The sequence below is a fragment of the Hemibagrus wyckioides genome, linkage group LG13, assembly GCF_019097595.1.
Source record: "Hemibagrus wyckioides isolate EC202008001 linkage group LG13, SWU_Hwy_1.0, whole genome shotgun sequence".
NCBI lineage: Eukaryota > Metazoa > Chordata > Actinopteri > Siluriformes > Bagridae > Hemibagrus > Hemibagrus wyckioides.
In genome coordinates this window covers 18,189,032-18,206,872 of record NC_080722.1, presented here as the reverse complement: position 1 = coordinate 18,206,872, position 17,841 = coordinate 18,189,032, and the positions used below count along the sequence as shown (strand labels likewise).

The window sequence follows — 17,841 nt, the reverse complement described above, 5'->3', positions numbered from 1 at the left end:
ATAGTAAATTTTAAACGTCCCTTTGTTTGAAGGGCACATGTAGCACAGTTGTACAACGGGATATAAATAAGAAGTAAATAAGAAGCCCTAATACACACTGGGTTATATTAGTGCAACAGCTAATGTCAAAAACGTTGACGCAGTGCCACCTTGTGGCCATTCAAGCATTTTGTCGCTTTTGGTCTCCTTTTACGGTCCCCTAACTGTTGAGGAAAACGTGTGCAATGTATACCTACTGATAATATTCCAGTATTACAAAATGAGAACTAACATACATGCACTGGCCACCTTATTAGGAACACCTGTACACCAGATCACTGATGCAGTGATCAAATCAGCAGCACAATGCACTATATCATGCAGATACAGGTCAAGAGCATCAAAGATCAGAATGTAGACAAAATGTTGTCGGTTTGAGTGTTTTCAAAATGATTTTCACCCTTAAGTTAAAACAAAATAAAAAAACAATTCTGTGAAATCAGAAGAGAGAGCTTGATAAAGCTGAAAGAAAGGCTACTGTCTATAAAATGACCACTCTTTACAACTGTTCTGAGCAGAAAAGCATCTCAGATCGCACAGTATACCAAACCTTGATGCTGGGATACTTGGATAACATTATGGGACCACATCATGTTCCACTCCTGTCAGTCAAGGACAGCAATCAGAGGCTACAGTGGACACAGCCTCACCCAAACTGGACGTGGAAAAACATTGCCTGATCTTGAATTTGCAGGTGTAAAGGTGTTCCCAATCCAATGGAAGTTCAAGTACAGTAGGAGAAAATAAAGCCAAGTAAGGACATGTATATGGAGAAATAATCTCTGCTGTAATCACACAAGCACAAAAAATCTGATAGAGTTATTCAGATTGACTATATGTTTTTTTGTACTTTGCTTGTATAATTCACACATAGGTCACAAAATATATATGTTTTGGTGGCACAGAATTATCACCATCTGAATCATTTTGGGAATGTAATTACTCAGTCTTCATTGCATCATTTCAGTTTATTTTCAAGTCTCGGCACGTGATTAGGTTAGCATGATAACAGTGATGGCACGGTGGAAAAATTCGGTGGAACTTCCTTCTTTAATTGAACTCTTGTCACAACCAAGATATTGCACTACACTTTCTCTCAGGATGAACTTGTGCATGTGAATGACATTCAGATTCCAAACAATTCTGAAACATATATTTTTATATGGTCCCATTTTCTCCCCAAGTTGTTCACTTACCAAATCTCTCTCTCTCTCTCTCTATCCAGCTCCTATCACATCTACGATCTACCAGCAGGGGAAAGTGATGGCTAACACATACTTCCTGTGAGACACCAGCCAGCCACGTCTTTTTTGATGATCCTGCATGAGCTCACAGACGCCCATGATTGGCTCGTGTCCCTCTGATTGACAGGAGAGAGTGTAAAATCATCCCTCCCACCTAGAGAGCATCTACAGTATATAATATACTCATATAAAAGCTTTGCAGAGTCACATATTGATAGACTGACTCTGTCTAAAGCGTTACTTTTACACATTTAGTAATATTAAATACAAATAAATATCTACCATCCTCAGTAGAAAAATAGCCACAACACTGATTACTGAACAAATCTATAAACCCAGAAAATCTAGCATAAATGGATATTCTGTTCTGAGCATGCTGTGGTTTAACAGAATCTTGATCAGCATCACATGCGAAAACCAGGACTAGAAAAATCATAAACAAAAAACAGACAAAATCATAACCTTATAGACAGCACAACATTAAAGAATTATACAGCAAATGTTTGTGGAACCACAAGATGATTCTCATAGTTCTTCCTTAGACCGGTGACAATTTAAAGGAAATACTGGCTATGTTATTCTCTGGGAGGTGGGAGGTAATTATCTTGCTCTCATGGTTTTGTCTCTTCTTGTCCTCCTAGAATGAAGTGTCGCGGCAAATTAATTCAAAGTTCCTCTGACCGACCCCTTTTTCCATTCCCCTAACATTTCTATGCTGGTGGGAGTGGTCTCTCCTAGAATGACTCCACCTCCCCACTACACAACAGCTCACTGAATGATTTGATGAGTATGAAGTTGAGTGTATGCTCTGGCCTTCATAGCCACCCACAATTACACAGATTTTGGGAAGTTTTGGACTGGGATCTTCCAAACACCAGTTGAGGGAATTGTCCGTGTAACAATGGTGTTCAATCCTCCAGTATTATTCCAGAAATTTCTTATAGAATCAGTATCACGGTCCCCTGAAGCAATTGGGCAGTTAATAGTCACAAAAGACCTTAATAAATCAATTTGTATTGTTTTTTTTCCTTTAATTTGTCACTTACCTGTATAGAACATCAATACATGAATATAAAACTAACAACCACAGCATCACCTTCAGCCAGCTATACAACACAGTACATAAAATCCAGTCAGTATATACAGTCATTGATTAAACTCTGTAGAGAAGCCAGATAACAGTCTGCCCTGGCTCGAAGCCCTCACTGTAATCTGAGGCCAGACTTAGTTCATTAAGAGCACGTGGCAGTGCCAAGCAGCAGCGGGTCATATAATACGCCGGGGGAGGTTTAGTTTAAAAAATCAAAGTCCTGTCCTGGGGCCTCATTTATAAACAGCACAAATACACAAAATCACGAGAAGGCAACAGATTCCTTAGCTGGGGGATATGTTGTACATATCACCGAGGAGTGGCTGTGGGAGAGGAGCACGGTTCAGATTTGGGCTTGACTGGGTTTTGTAGGGGTGAAAACGTGTAAAGAAATGTTTTTACTGTTGAAACTCTAGATGTTTTTTGCCCTGAACATTGTGCCCTATGTTAAGGTGCTGAACCTTGCTGGAAGTTGCAGACAGATTGTATCATCCACTAGACAGTCGGAGTCTCTGCCTTGCAACTACTAGAGTCACGCTTCTGACAAGATGCTCCAATTGGCTGCGGTGTCACATGGCAAAGTTGAAAGATAAAAGCAAACGATCTACGATTTTACAGTGCGGTGGCTAGCGGATTTTGCAGCAGCTTGATAGAATAGAGCAACAAATAGTTCTGAAGTTCACAAATACCTTACAGTATAATACGTTTTACAGGAAACAAACCGAATCTTCACAAAGAACTGAAGCAGCAACTCTATAAAGACGATGAGAAGGTCATCCCGCCAGCGGGACAGCAAGCTAATACTGTGATTTCCAATGCCATTTGCAAATACATTTCACCACCAGTGTAACACATTTGCAAAAGCATGGAATTTCCACACAGTTTAGTAGACAAGGTTTAACGCTAGCCTCAGCAGTACTCCTCTCCCTGCTGATCGCCCATGTCGTGGTTGGACAGCTTACGGCTGGGACTGGACAGCTCCAGCAGCTCCTCGGCTGTGCTGGGCACAGAGCTGATATACATGTCCCACATCTGCTCTGGGCAGTCCAGCTCCAGGAGCTGCTGCTTGATCTTCAGGTTTTTCTCCATGTTCCTCCGCTTGTGCTTGAACTCCAGGATAGTCTTTGTGTATCTGTTGATGGTGGTCACCGAGGACGCCATGCATGCCGTGAAAGATCCCCAGGCCAACCTGCAGAAAACAACACACATATAATCAGAATTTTCTGCAGTCAGGAAATAAATAAAAGGTGAAAAAGTAAAGTAAACACACAAAAAAGATACTTACATGTAAGACCAGCTGTAATCCCAGCTTTGGGGTTTCCAGTCCTCAGGGCCCAGACTTACAGTGAGCTGAAAAGCTGTTGTGTACATCATGTGTGCTACCATGCCAAGAAGACCTGCAGAACAACACCCAAAATGCATTATTTGGAAATGAATGAATGAATGAATGAATGAATGAATGATTTAAAATGATAGTAAAAATTTTGTAAGTTTATAATGCACCATATCCCTTGTCAACATATTCTTTTAGAATTCCAGTCTGTCCAGTAGAATCTTTTCTATTTCTATTGGTAGGATCTTTTTGAAATCTTACTGAAACTCTACTCTACTTTTATTGGAACTAATGACATGTTATTGGAAAGTTACTGGAAATTACAAAGGGGGCTTTAAGTGTTTTAAAATCCTAAAAGATTTTCTTTGAAATTAGAATAATTCTAAGTATTTTCTGAATTGGAACCCAAATGGATCCCATAAAAAAAAAAAAAAAAAAAATCCAGTAGAAGTAGTCCATTTCTTTAGAAATTTTATATGAATTGTTCCAAAATACGAAAGAAATTTTAATTAAAAAATCCTACACAAGAGATGGACTATGTCTTATTATAACAGGAACAAACTATATAATATACAATGTCCTCAGGAATATTGGCCCTCAGAAAAATTCATAAAAATGAGCAACAATGACTGTATAAATTAAACATTACATGCATTAATGAAATAATTGTCCTCTCCAGCAAAGAGTTAGTAGTTGTAGTAGTATTATGTAATAGTATTAAAGTAACGTTATTATGTATAGTAGAATTTTGTCACAAAAACATGTATAAATATATATAAATATAAGGTTTTACATATGCATTCATCATAAATTTTCTATGGCCATATGGGAAAACAAACAAATGACTTCCAACTCTTGGTTGCTGACCTGCACAAATCATGTAATAGACAAAAAATACATTAGCGGTTGTAACCATTCAGCACAATTAGGAGCAATAACATTTCTGAAACAAATTTGCCAGGATATGCCCATGAGTGCACTTTCTTTCCACCCAGTCAGTAGGAATGAGAAGAAGAGAAAAAAACAAGCACAAGTATCACAGTTTGAGAATTGCACAGTTTAGATTCTTGCAAAATCAGCTCTGAAACTCCACTTTCATAACTTTCATATCATAAGTTGCTTGACAGAAATCATTACGGAGATCATTCCTAGAATGCATTGCACAATCTTTACCAAACTTCATTGCAGCAACATTTAGTGTAATGTGTTTTGGTGAACTGAAACCAAAATCAACGCTTTGCAGGTTTAGTGACAAGGATTAAAATCTTGTATGCACTGTATAACATGAAAGTGGATCTTTGGTACAGTCTTCAGAGCTGTTTTGTGGCTCATGTGAAGTGTGATAATATCATGAATTTTTGCTGAATATTTCAGACCAGTACCTGGCTGCCTGTCAGGTTCAGACTTAGACAAAGATCATGAGCTAAAAACACTTCTAGAATATACAGCATCAGGGTTCTGCATTGTCACATGAGGTTATTTGTTTGTTTATAGAAGTTGGTGAAGACCACCCAATAATACAAAAAAATAAAATAAATAAAAATAAACAAAGTATGTATGATGTACTGTAATTTATTTTTCTTTCATTTTTCACCCTGTCATGATATTTACACTAAATCGGTATAATCTGTATAGACATCATTAACCCATGGCAAATACTGACACAATCAATTGACATTATCTATTTGTATTAATTATTATTTCATTGCAATTTCTCTGGCTGTCAATTTCTCTTAGTTTATCTATAACCTACATATCGGTCTGTTTATTCATACATGTCTATCTGTCTTTGGCATTTTTCCCAATGGTCTCCCATGTTGACATGACTGCAGGCTGCCATTAGGGGACAGTGTTAAACCACATAAACAGACGAAACCAGAGTCGAAGATGGCTGAATGTCATGGCTCTTCCAGACATTACCTCGTAATGAGGCAACGCTTCTCTTTTTTCTGCAACTACATATTTAAACAATCTAAATATCCACTTAACTAAGCATCCAAGTACTCCAATGTTTATCCCCCATCTTCATGTCATCATTAAAGGCTCTTCCAGTTAAAAGGGCAACAGGGACCTGAAGTAAAATTGTTCTAACGAAGAGAATTGTTTATCTCTGGTTTGCTTTTGCGGCACTTCTTGAGGGAATCAGAGCGTGAATGTTTAAGGAGACACAGTCGTTTGCGCTGATGGACTCCAGTGAGTGCTACTCAGCGGAAGGAATACAGGACACACAAAGTCAAACACATTAGGTCAATTGGTGTTCATCCTTTAAATAACTTACGTCAAAAGCAAACGATGCAGTGCAATCTATCTAGATGAAGCACTGTGATCTAAAAGGATTATGTGGAGTAAGTATTTGGGAGCTGCATCACTGCAACAATATAGAGCTAGAGAAGTAGAAATGACTGATGCACCGGCCTCTTTTTTTCATTCTTGATAGATAATACTGAATATTTTGCTACTACAAGCCATATGTTTGTGAACGCCTGACCATCACGTCCATATGTCAGATTTTCTAATCGGTCTAGAAGCACATAATTGTTTAGGATGCTGTATCATCAATTTCCCTTCACTGGAACTATGAGGCCCAAACCTGCTCCAGCATGACAATGCCCTTTTGCAAGTTCACCAAGTTTGGAGTCAAAGAACTACAAAGAGCCCTGACCCCAAACCCCTCTCTACACCTTTGAGATGAACTGGAACACCAGCTGAACCCCAAACCTCAGTCAATGCCTGACCTCATTAATGCTCTTGTGGATGAATTGGCAAATCCAATTCATAAGTCTTCCCAGAAGAGTGGCGCTTATTATAAGAGAAAAGCGAGGACTAAAGCTGGAATGGGATGCTCAAAAAACGCATATGGATAGTGTGATGGACAGAAAATTTTCATCCATATACTGCTTTTATGATGGTGAGTAATATATTGCTCTACACCGTGTTGGCACACCCAAACATTATTACTAAATTCTGATAAGACAGAGATATTACTTAATGGCCCAAAAACCAGAACACAGAAGCTCTCACAATTCAGCTTGCATCTAGAAGGATGAATTGTTACTACTAGCTCAACAGTGAAAGACCTGGGTGTAATATTAGACAGCAACTTATCCTTTGAAAATCATATATCCAATATCACAAAAACAGCCTTCTTCCATCTTAGAAATATTGCCAAGCTTAGGAACATTTTATCTGTGTCTGATGCAGAAAAACTAGTTCATGCATTCATGACCTCCAGACTGGACTACTGTAATGCATTACTAGGTGTTTGTCCTGCATCTTCAATAAACAAGCTACAGTTCGTCCAGAATGCAGCCGCCAGAGTTCTTACCAGATCAAGAAAATTTGATCATATAACCCCAATATTATCATCCCTGCACTGGCTACCTGTTAAGTTTAGAATTGACTATAAACTAGCTCTACTTACGTACAAGGCTCTGATTGGTTTAGCTCCCACCTATCTCTCCAGTCTTCTAACACGTTACAATCCACCACGCTCTTTAAGATCGCAAAATTCCGGACTTCTAGTAGTTCCCAGAATATCAAAGTCCACAAAAGGGGGTAGAGTGTTTTCGTATTTAGCTCCTAAACTTTGGAATAGTCTTCCTGACAGTGTTCGGGGCTCAGACATAGTCTCCCAGTTTAAATGTAGACTAAAGATTTATCTCTTTAGCCTGGCATACATCTAACACATCCCATAATCTTGTGCTCCAGTACATCTGATTAAGTGCACATTATCATCTAGTACTGCTAATATTATGAACAGCAGCTACGCTAATGCTGTTCCATTGTTTCCATTCTTCTACCCATCCCGAGGCATACAGAGACTGTGCCGGCTCCAGTGGCATCCGGAGATGGACCAGCTCCAGCCGGGTTCTGCTTTGTGAGGATTGGGGATTATTCAAAGCAGCGCTGTGGACAACAACCTCCTTATTGATTCACATAACACTCTACACATGCTGTATCGGCATCACACAATTGTCACCCAAATGAGGATGGGTTCTCTTTTGAGTCTGGTTCCTCTCAAGGTTTCTTCCTCATACCATCTAAGGGAGTTTTTCCTTGCCACAGTCGCCTCAGTCACCTCAGGCTTGCTCACTTGGGATAACTGTTTATATGTTTGTTGTTTTCTTATGTTGTTTCTCATGTAAAGCTTCTTTGAGACAATGCTCTTTGTTAAAAGTGCTATACAAAAATAAATTGAATTGAATTGAATTGAAACATTATATTCCTTAACTGGACCATTCCACTGCATCAACATTAATTCAATGATTTGAGAGAACAAAGCATTTACATTCAGTAGCGTGATGTTATAAATGGTTCTGGTGAGGATCTCACAGAAGGGTGATCCATTCAAACACATAGACTGTAGCATATGATAAGAGTAGCTGCTAATATGTAATATGTATAGTAAAATGTTATATTACAGCACTGTGTTAGTTATAGTGTAGCTGCTGCTGTGTGGTATCTGGTGCACATGTCAGATAAACTCAATCTAGCCCAACATACCTCTGATACCGATACTTATGTATTAAAAGAGCAAAATTTTCTCTGGTATCAACCTTCCTCTGTCCCACGCTCTAGCTCTATCAGTTGCTTTCTCTCTTTCAGCTTAGATTGTCTTATTGATTAATGAATAAATCTGTCCTTCCAGCAGGGTGTGAAATCTCGCCTGTGAGGATTTCATCACATCAGGCCTGATAAATTAAAAAAAGTGTAACAAAATGCATTTACCGTAAGAGAAGTCAGCGAAACAGACCATATTCTGCAGGGGAATAATAAACCGGAGTCGTCTTTATGCTAAATTCAGTTACAAGTTATACAGCAATGCAATAACTGATAATGCAGTTCTGTTTTAAAACATCTACCTGAGCTAATAATATAGTGTGCAACTGATAATATACTGCAATTGAATCAAACTGAATACATAAGGATTTAGCTTGTATGTATGAGTGTTATGTATATATATATATATGTATGTATATATAAATATATATATATATATGTATGTATATATAATTATATATATATATATATATATATAATTATATATATATATATATATATATATATATATATATATATATATATATATATATATATATATATATATGTATATATATATATGTGTATATATTTATATACACTATATTGCCAAAAGTATTCGCTCACCTGCCTTGACTCGCATATGAACTTAAGTGACATCCCATTCCTAATCCACAGGGTTCAATATGACGTCGGTCCACCCTTTGCAGCTATAACAGCTTCAACTCTTCTGGGAAGGCTGTCCACAAGGTTTAGGAGTGTATTTATGGGAATTTTTGACCATTCTTCCAGAAGTGCATTTGTGAGGTCACACACTGATGTTGGACGAGAAGGCCTGGCTCTCAGTCTCTAATTCATCCCAAAGGTGTTCTATCGGGTTGAGGTCAGGATTCTGTGCAGGCCAGTCAAGTTCATCCACACCAGACTCTGTCATCCATGTCTTTATGGACCTTGCTTTGTGCACTGGTGCACAGTCATGTTGGAAGAGGAAGGGGCCAGCTCCAAACTGTTCCCACAAAGTTGGGAGCATGGAATTGTCCAAAATGTCTTGGTATGCTGAAGCATTCAGAGTTCCTTTCACTGGAACTAAGGGGCCAAGCCCAGCTCCTGAAAAACAACCCCACACCATAATCCCCCCTCCACCAAACTTTACACTTGGCACAATGCAGTCAGACAAGTACCGTTCTCCTGGCAACCACCAAACCCAGACTCGTCCATCAGATTGCCAGATGGAGAAGCGCGATTCGTCACTCCAGAGAACGTGTCTCCACTGCTCTAGAGTCCAGTGGCGGCGTGCTTTACACCACTGCATCCGACGCTTTGCATTGCACTTGGTGATGTATGGCTTGGATGCAGCTGCTCGGCCATGGAAACCCATTCCATGAAGCTCTCTGCGCACTGTTCTTGAGCTAATCTGAAGGCCACATGAAGTTTGGAGGTCTGTAGCGATTGACTCTGCAGAAAGTTGGCGACCTCTTCGCACTATGCGCCTCAGCATCCGCTGACCCCGCTCCGTCAGTTTACGTGGCCTACCACTTCGTGGCTGAGTTGCTGTCCTTCCCAAACACTTCCACGTTCTTATAATACAGCTGACAGTTGACTGTGGAATATTTAGGAGCGAGGAAATTTCACGACTGGATTTGTTGCACAGGTGGCATCCTATCACAGTTCCACGCTGGAATTCACGGAGCTCCTGAGAGCGACACATTCTTTCACAAATGTTTGTAAAAACAGTCTGCATGCCTAGGTGCTTGATTTTATACTCCTGTGGCCATGGAAGTGATTGGAACACCTGATTCTGATTATTTGGATGGGTGAGCGAATACTTTTGGCAATATAGTGCATATTAAAAGAAATAAATAAAAGAAAGACGTCATTCTGGTGCCAGGATGCCAAGAGTTGACTGTATTTCATAAAAATCAACATCAGTCAAGAAACTGTCTATGAATAAGGGATAAAACATGATAAAATGTGCTGTTTATGGAAAATAATCCATAAGAGGGTGAAATGATATTTGTTTTCCCGGGGATCTTAGAAAGAATAATATATTTCTGAAACCAAACATATTTGAATAAGTTCTTTTAAACCTAAAACATGTTTAATTAAATATTAAATTGTTTCCTTAACCCTTTAATGTCCAAAGCAATGGAAAAATTCTTACTTTGCATTATTTATTTAATTCGGTCAATAATAACAACAATATATAACTGTTTTTTTTAACAGACCCCATAATTATTTAAATATAGGCCTCTACCAAACGGTTGCCCAATACGTTGCCCAATTGGGTTAAGTTAAAAAAAATTATTAATGAAATATAGTGACTCTACCAAACGGTCACACAAAACGTATTCAGAACTTGAGAAGTACTTGGGGTCCTGCACAATTTGGGAAATTTTGGCTCCATGAAGCTGGTTCAGAAGATGTATGCAAAGCTTCTTCAGGAATAGTGTTAAGTTTTTGTTAAGAATTCAAATAAAAATAGGTTTAATTTTTGTCAACACTTTGCTTGTTTATAGCACAGTTCCATATGTGTTGTTTCATAGTGTTAATGTCTTGAAAAACATTTAAAAAAACTTTCTCTGAGCAGGTATGTGCACATTTTAAATGGTAATGTTTATATTTCTGTGAGTTACATAAAAATAAAGTACATTATGTTCTTGAGGTTGCATAAATTTGTTCAATGGTTAAGACCTTGGACTATTGATCAGATGATTGTGGCTTCAAATCCCAAGGCAACCAAGCTGCCATTGCTGGGCCTTAACCCTCAGCTGTATAAATGTAAGTTGTTCTGGATAAGAGTGTGTACAACATGGCCTAAATGTATTATCATGAAGCTTTAAATTTAAAAGCTTCAAATGCATAAAGAAGCAAAGATTGGCAAACAGAATTGCATAATGTAAGGCTTACAGAGTATCTTGCCTCAGGTCTTTTATGTGCTATCTGAATGCAGGATCACGGTTCAGAGGCCAGCCTTCTGTAGCACAAACATCTAAATCTGTCACTCTCCTCAGACCACAAACAACGCCGTCCTCTGAGAAAAGTGTCAGTGACGTGGCCAAAGTTCTGACACAACATCTGAACAGCACCCTGCTGCTCCCGCTCCCGCTTGTTAACACGCCAAGCCGTCCCCACAGACAGCTGTGTGATCACAGAGATATGCAAAACGTGACATTTTCGTTTGAATCACGATGAGGCCTGGGTCTGCCGCTTTTCGAAATTAACCTTACGAGCAGAAAGCAAACTTGCTCTTACGATCGCACAGGCGAATACAGTTCAACCGGATCAAAGCGGTTACCTGACAAGACGGTGAATATGGCGGCAAAGGCGTTGAGTTTGAGTCCGTCTATGACGTTCCCGAATTGGCAGACCTCGATAGACATGAGGATTCCACCAGTGGCCAGGAGCAGGATGTAAAGACATTCTGCAACGATGCAAAGCCACAAGACCCCTGAAGGAGACGGAGAGATAGAACATCAGGTGACTAAATATGTGTGTCAGGGATTTGTAGAGAATGCATGCATAGATTCTTTATTAAACAAAATACAAACAAAAAACAAACCAGCGAAAACAGGAGACTACAATAAACACAACAACAACCAAAGCTTGATAATAACGTGTTAAAAACAGGAACTTATATAGTGGTGCCGATGGTGAAACAAGACCCAGGTAAGGATGTGATTTAGACAAATGATGTGTAAGGGCTGATGGGAATTGAAGTTCAACACCCTTTCATGATTTCAGAGATCCAGTGTACATGGATATTTCTTAATTCTATGCAAAATTGGAATTTTGCCTGATTTTTGCCAAGTGTGGTCTGACATTACTTCAGATCCCAAGTCACAACTTTAGTCCTTACCAGACCCCATCATATTTACATTTACAGCATTTGGGCGACGCCCTTATCCTGAGTGTCTTACATTTACCTAATTTATACAACTGAGCAATCGAGGATTAACAGCAGCTTGTTGGACCCAGGATTTGGGCTTACAACCTTCCGATCAGTAGCCCTAGTAGTAGCACTTTGACCACTAAGCTAGCACATCTTATCTTGTCATGTACAGCACAACCTCTTAAACCTGATAAAGTGTGTATCTTTAGCTACAAATACAAACTAATATTTGGCTTGGAAGGAAGTATTAAACATTGTTGGTGCTCCTTGTGAATGTTTGTAGCTAATACAGTCCGCTTGCTTTGCTATTCTACCAAAGGAACTACTACAAAATATAAATAAAACAATTGATTTCAATACTTCCAATATTTTATTTGTGTGAAAAATTGTTAGCCTTAGAAGCATTTCAATTTTGGGTCCTACTCTTTTTTTTTCCATCTGAATTAAAAAAAATAAAACATACCGGTCACTAAGCATCCAAAAGAGACAAATTACAAGATACAGATGTTTCCAAGATACAGATGCTTTTCCAGTACAGGCAAACAGTTTTAGCTAAAAATATGTTCTCCTTCTTTTTCATCATTTCTCTTATTGGTTAATGTTTACTAGGTTACCATGACAACACCACTATATTATAAGCCAATGAATTTTTCAGTTCTGTCACATGTTACGGTAGAGATAGATCTGTCTTTGTGCTGGTATGAATGAAGCACTGATTTTGATTGGATGAACTATATACAGAAAATCAATGATCTAACCCAGAGCAATGTGGTCTTGATATATTTTATATATTTCTTCATACATTTATATGATAAAAACATTGTATTACATCTCAAAGGTCAAATAAAGGACAAGCAGAGAGCAGAGTGTCAAACGTACTATAAAAAGTCATGACAGATGTGAGATGATACCAGCGAATGAACTAAAAATGAAAGCAGTTCTTTGTCATATTATAAAATTTGTTGCATGTTCATAACGAGCTGCAGAAACCAAACAATAAGGACTTACCTCTCTCATGTGGAGGGGGAATATTTATGAAACTTCTGCAGTTCTCACCTGTTAACAGAAACAGTATAGTTTTAATGGCTAGTAAATATAAAATCACTGGTGCCTGCATGTCATTACCCTGGAGACTGAATGCGTTCACTCTTTTGTCTTGAGCAGCAGAGGAGTGTACAATACATTTCACATCAATGATATTCCAGTACCAAAACCACAAATCCACAATTTGTATTTTTTTTTTTTTACCTTTGTGATTAGTGGTTTAAACAAGAAACATTGTGGTCTCTCTTTTCAGAAAACCTTAAAGACTTTATTTTAAAGAAGAGCCTAGTGACAAATAAAATGAGCAGATGTTAGCGACAGTCCTATACTCAGTAAAGCTCTGCAGCTTACATCACAGCTGCTGGTTATATGAGCTGAGAGAGCAGATACACTCAGTCACCACCAGGGTGTAAAGCCTGACTGAGCTCAGCTTTTGCCACCACTTCTGTGAGTTTCTAACAACCTGATTCTCAACAATCACTGATTTTTAATGTACCTAACAACCAGTCACTGAACACTAATGACTTCCTAACGGCCAATCACTGATTACCATTCTTCCCAACAACCAATCATTGAACAGTATTGTTCCTAACCACCAATCACTGATCTCTAGTGATTTCAAAAGCCAATCATTGATCTCCATTGATCCCAAAAACTAATCTCTGCTCAGCATTCTTCCCAACAACTGACCACTATTAAAACTGACTACTATCACTGGGCCATTGGTTGTTGTTGTAGATAGGACATTATTTAGTTACATTTACATTATTTACTGTCCAGTGTCACCCAAATGAGGATGAGGTTCCCATCTGAACCTGGTTCCTCTCAAGGTTTCTTCCTCATATCATCACAGGGAGTTTTTCTTGCTACCGTCGCCACAGGCTTGCTCATTGGGGATCAAATAGGGATAAAATAGTTTAATAACTTAATTTGATAATTTATTTCCCTTTCTCTGTTTCTCAAATGACCCAAAACATACATACAAGATCAGTGTTTCTGAATGAGCTAGCCAGAGCTTAGATCTGAATCTAACTAAAAATCTGTGGGGTTATTTTGAGAATGTTTCTGCGAGAAAGTGCAAGAAAATATTGTCAAGTTAAGATGTACCACGCTGATAGAATCCCAAGAAGGTGTTTTAACAATGTATTGGTTTAAGGGGGTGCACACTTATTTATCAAGATTATCACAACTTCTTATTTTCCCTTCTCCCTAAAAAGTTTCTGTTTTATTTTTTTTACTGAATTTCTGTACATTTCACACTGAAGGTATAAAGTCTTCTGACATGTTTGATCTTGGTTTTATTTTTTCACATTATGAAAACCTGCTATTTTAACAGGTGAGTGAAGACTTATATCCACTGTATAAGTCGTTAAATAATCAGTTTCAATAATATGCCATGTTTGAGGATCCATGTATAGACTTATTATAGTTTATTATTATTATTCATAGTCTATTCAATTGCCTCCTACATTAAGTATCCACAGAAAATCTTCCTACTTCATGTAACACTTCTTGATATATACAAAATAACACAAGGAATTACTGAAGATGCAAATTAGTCCATGCTTTCGTCGGGCGACTTTGTGACCATGAACGCCCCTGAACAACCCCCCGCCCCCCACCCCCCCCGAAACAATGACCACAAAACACATGCACAGCATTTTTATCAATATTTATAATGAAATCCTACAAATACGAACATTTTCTAGCTCCTTTCTCACTCAAAGCTTGTACTTGTAGTGCCAAGAGTGCTCTTTCTCATATAATTCTCAATCTTTCTCAATAATGCTCCTTCTCATCTAATCTAATCCTCTGTGGAAAGACTGTGACATAACCCACGGGTTAATTAACATGGTACTGAAAGGTGGAGCAAAGGACAAAGAACCTAAATAAATACTAAAATATGGTATCATTTCAGTCTGACTGAAGAGTCGTGCATTAGAGGTGCTTCCAATGACAAACATTACACTCTCAGATAAAAAAAGGGTACTTAACAGTACCTTTCCTTGTCACTGGGGTGACAGTTTTATCTTATGTATATTTATGGAGCTTTCACCTGGAAATGTGGAGGTATTGTGCCTTTAAAAGTGATATAAGATACATAAACAGAATTTTTTGTAACCCTATATGCATATTTCTATGCATTGATATATAATAAAGGTGGGTGCGTATTTAAGGGGACCAGAACAATGACAAATATAATACAGTTTAGTACCCTTTTCTTGTTTTTATTTTTGGGTATTTATTATAAGATATTATTAAGATAAGGTATTTACTATGAGATATTTTATTATAAGATAAAGCATAACCTAGGCATAAACAAACAAACATACAATAAAATGACTGAAGAAGTGCCATAAATGTTTACAGATGTTGATGTTCAGATGTGGGACGAAGACATAAAGCTATTCTTACCGCTCAGGTCGATATTCTGCTCGCAGGACAGCCATATACCGCTGTGGAACTTCCTCAGGACAAACTTGTCCTCTCCGGTCTCCCACACGTACTGCACCTGGCGGCTGTCGTTAGAGCTGGAGCTGTTGTACCGGATGCAGTGCGCGTGTCTGTGTGTTGGAGGTTGCGGCCCGGTGCAAAACGGCTTCAGCACTTTCCGGCTCCCCGCGCACCAGTAGCTCGTGCTGAGCGCGCACGCGGCCAGCAGCAGCGCCGCCAAGTTGAGCGCGAGCGCCAGAGACGCCCGCCGCCGCCGCTCCATAACGCGCGCGGGGAGGGGGGAAAGAAATTAATTTAATTTATTATTATTATTATTATTATTATTTTAAATTATTTGCCCTTAAATCCGCTGGACGACCGCTTCGGGGATGATTACAAAGTCAGATGTCTTCTTTTCCCTCCTGCAGGGCGTCCTAAAGGTTATTGTGTGAGACGCGTGCCCTCGTCCTGCCATTCACGGACCTGAAGAGATGCTGTCAGGAGAGAGAGAGAGAGAGAGAGAGAGATCCTTGCACTTTTGGCTCCCTCCCATTTCACTCTTCCATTGGCTGCGTCCTAAACCGCACACTACCTCGCCACAGAGTGAGTGTTTCTAAACACACCCTTTAAGGTTTGTTCCAGCGATAATTCACGCGCACTCACTTCACGCCATTTTGCAATTAAGCACACAAAAGCATGAACATTTAAGTTGTGCTTGATTTCGCCCAGTTTGAGAACTGAAGACTCATAATTTATTTTATTAAAAAAACAAAACAAAACAAGATAGACATGGAGACATAACCATAAAGTTCTCTCTACACTGCAGATGATTTTTATTGGTTAACACATGATGAAAACATGCACCAGTTGGCACAGTGGTGTAGTGGGTAGTGCTGCTGCTTGACAACTGCTGAGTTTCGCTCCAGTTTCTTTCCACCTGTCTCCAAAAGGCATGTAGTTGGTCTGGCTATTCTAAATTGCCCCTAGGTCTGTGTGTGTGTGTGTGTGTGAGAGAGAGTGAGAGTTGCCCATGCACTCAGTTTTTCTGGATTCCCTGTGACTCTTTGCAGAGAGTTTGCCTAAAGTGTTTACTAAAACTGAAAGAAGAGCATCCTTTTCTATTGTAAAAGAAGATCATTTTTTGGTAACAGATCTCTTTTATATAACAAATGACGTAGCTCAGGTTACTATCTGTGTCTGTATGGGTTTTCATCCGAGTCCCCTGTTGTCCTACCACCTCCCAAAAACATGCTGGTTGATGAATTAGCAACACTAACCTGCCCTTAGATGTCAATGTGTGTGCTCTGTGATGCACTGTTGTCCCATACACAGTTTTTTTTTTTTCATACCTCCTGCCCTGTGATCCGCTGTGATTCTGACCAGGATAAAGCAGCCTTTCAGCTTTTTAGCTGTTTCATATTATGCAGTCAGAGGAAGAGAAAACGGTGCTTTCTGACTCATCTGTATGATGTCACATGGATGCTGGGAGACTAAAAAGGCACACTGCGGACACATTTGTGGATGAAGTCAAACTTATTTAAACTAATGATTTAAATCGGCTCAGCTTTAATCTAAGAATGGATTCAAATCTTATTCAGTGAATACAATAAAACCTTCACCCCATTGCTGGGAGATGAGTTTGAATCCCGACGATGACACTTTTTAAAGCATGTTATCCATGTCCATGAGCATTATTGGCCCTTACGAAATCTTACTCTCTCCATTAAGCAATCATGAGTGTATGTGTCCTCATGTAGGATGAAGAAAGCAGTTAGGGCATTCATTCAAGAGCCTGGCTGGGTTGGGAATTAGTCATTATAAAAATTAGCAGAAAACAGGGTGAAAAAAAAAGTCTTTCATCAGAAAGATTCTCCAGTTACTGACGTTTGGTAACCTAGCAACCGTCTCGTAATAGTGATGGTGGAAGCTGCTAGCTTTTTGAGTGAAAGGTGAATTCATTGCAATAGCTTTGTTCTCTGTCCTTCTATCTTTTTCACTTTTTTTTCCCCCCTTACAATGTAGCAAGAACTTTCTACCTGGAAAACGAGTATGTTCTGAGTATTTCAGGTTTGGAGTTAAAGCAGGATGTAAGGAATATAGAAGTCCAAATATTTCCCTGAGGAAATATACTAAATAAAATCACCACACGAGATGTTAATTTATATCGATTAGTGTGGCACATGCCACATAATCATTTAAAGCCTGATCTCTCATTAGCCATCAACCAACC

The 17,841-nt window shown here is 38.8% G+C and overlaps 1 protein-coding gene across 1 annotated transcript; it reads right to left on the bottom strand.

Annotated features, from left to right (window-relative positions):
* Window positions 1–12: 12 nt before the first annotated feature.
* On the bottom strand, window positions 13–16,214 carry gsg1l2b (gsg1-like 2b). The gene is made up of 5 exons (XM_058407336.1): window positions 15,594–16,214; window positions 13,143–13,190; window positions 11,541–11,693; window positions 3,659–3,770; window positions 13–3,562 (listed from the first exon to the last, which is right to left on the bottom strand). The coding sequence occupies exons 1-5, from the start codon at window positions 15,892–15,894 to the stop codon at window positions 3,283–3,285; spliced, it is 894 nt and encodes a 297-aa protein (XP_058263319.1). The 5' UTR covers window positions 15,895–16,214; the 3' UTR covers window positions 13–3,282.
* Between the last annotated feature and the right edge of the window lie 1,627 nt (window positions 16,215–17,841).

Bases quoted from the DNA above. Each gene is read 5' to 3' on its own strand.
- gsg1l2b (XM_058407336.1), bottom strand. From the start codon at position 15,894: ATGGAGCGGCGGCGGCGGGCGTCTCTGGCGCTCGCGCTCAACTTGGCG. The intron at 11,694-13,142 runs GTAAGTCCTTAT...CGTCTCCTTCAG, and splicing joins TCCCCCTCCACATGAGAGAG to GGGTCTTGTGGCTTTGCATC. The intron at 3,771-11,540 runs GTAACCGCTTTG...GTTGTTCTGCAG, and splicing joins CATATTCACCGTCTTGTCAG to GTCTTCTTGGCATGGTAGCA.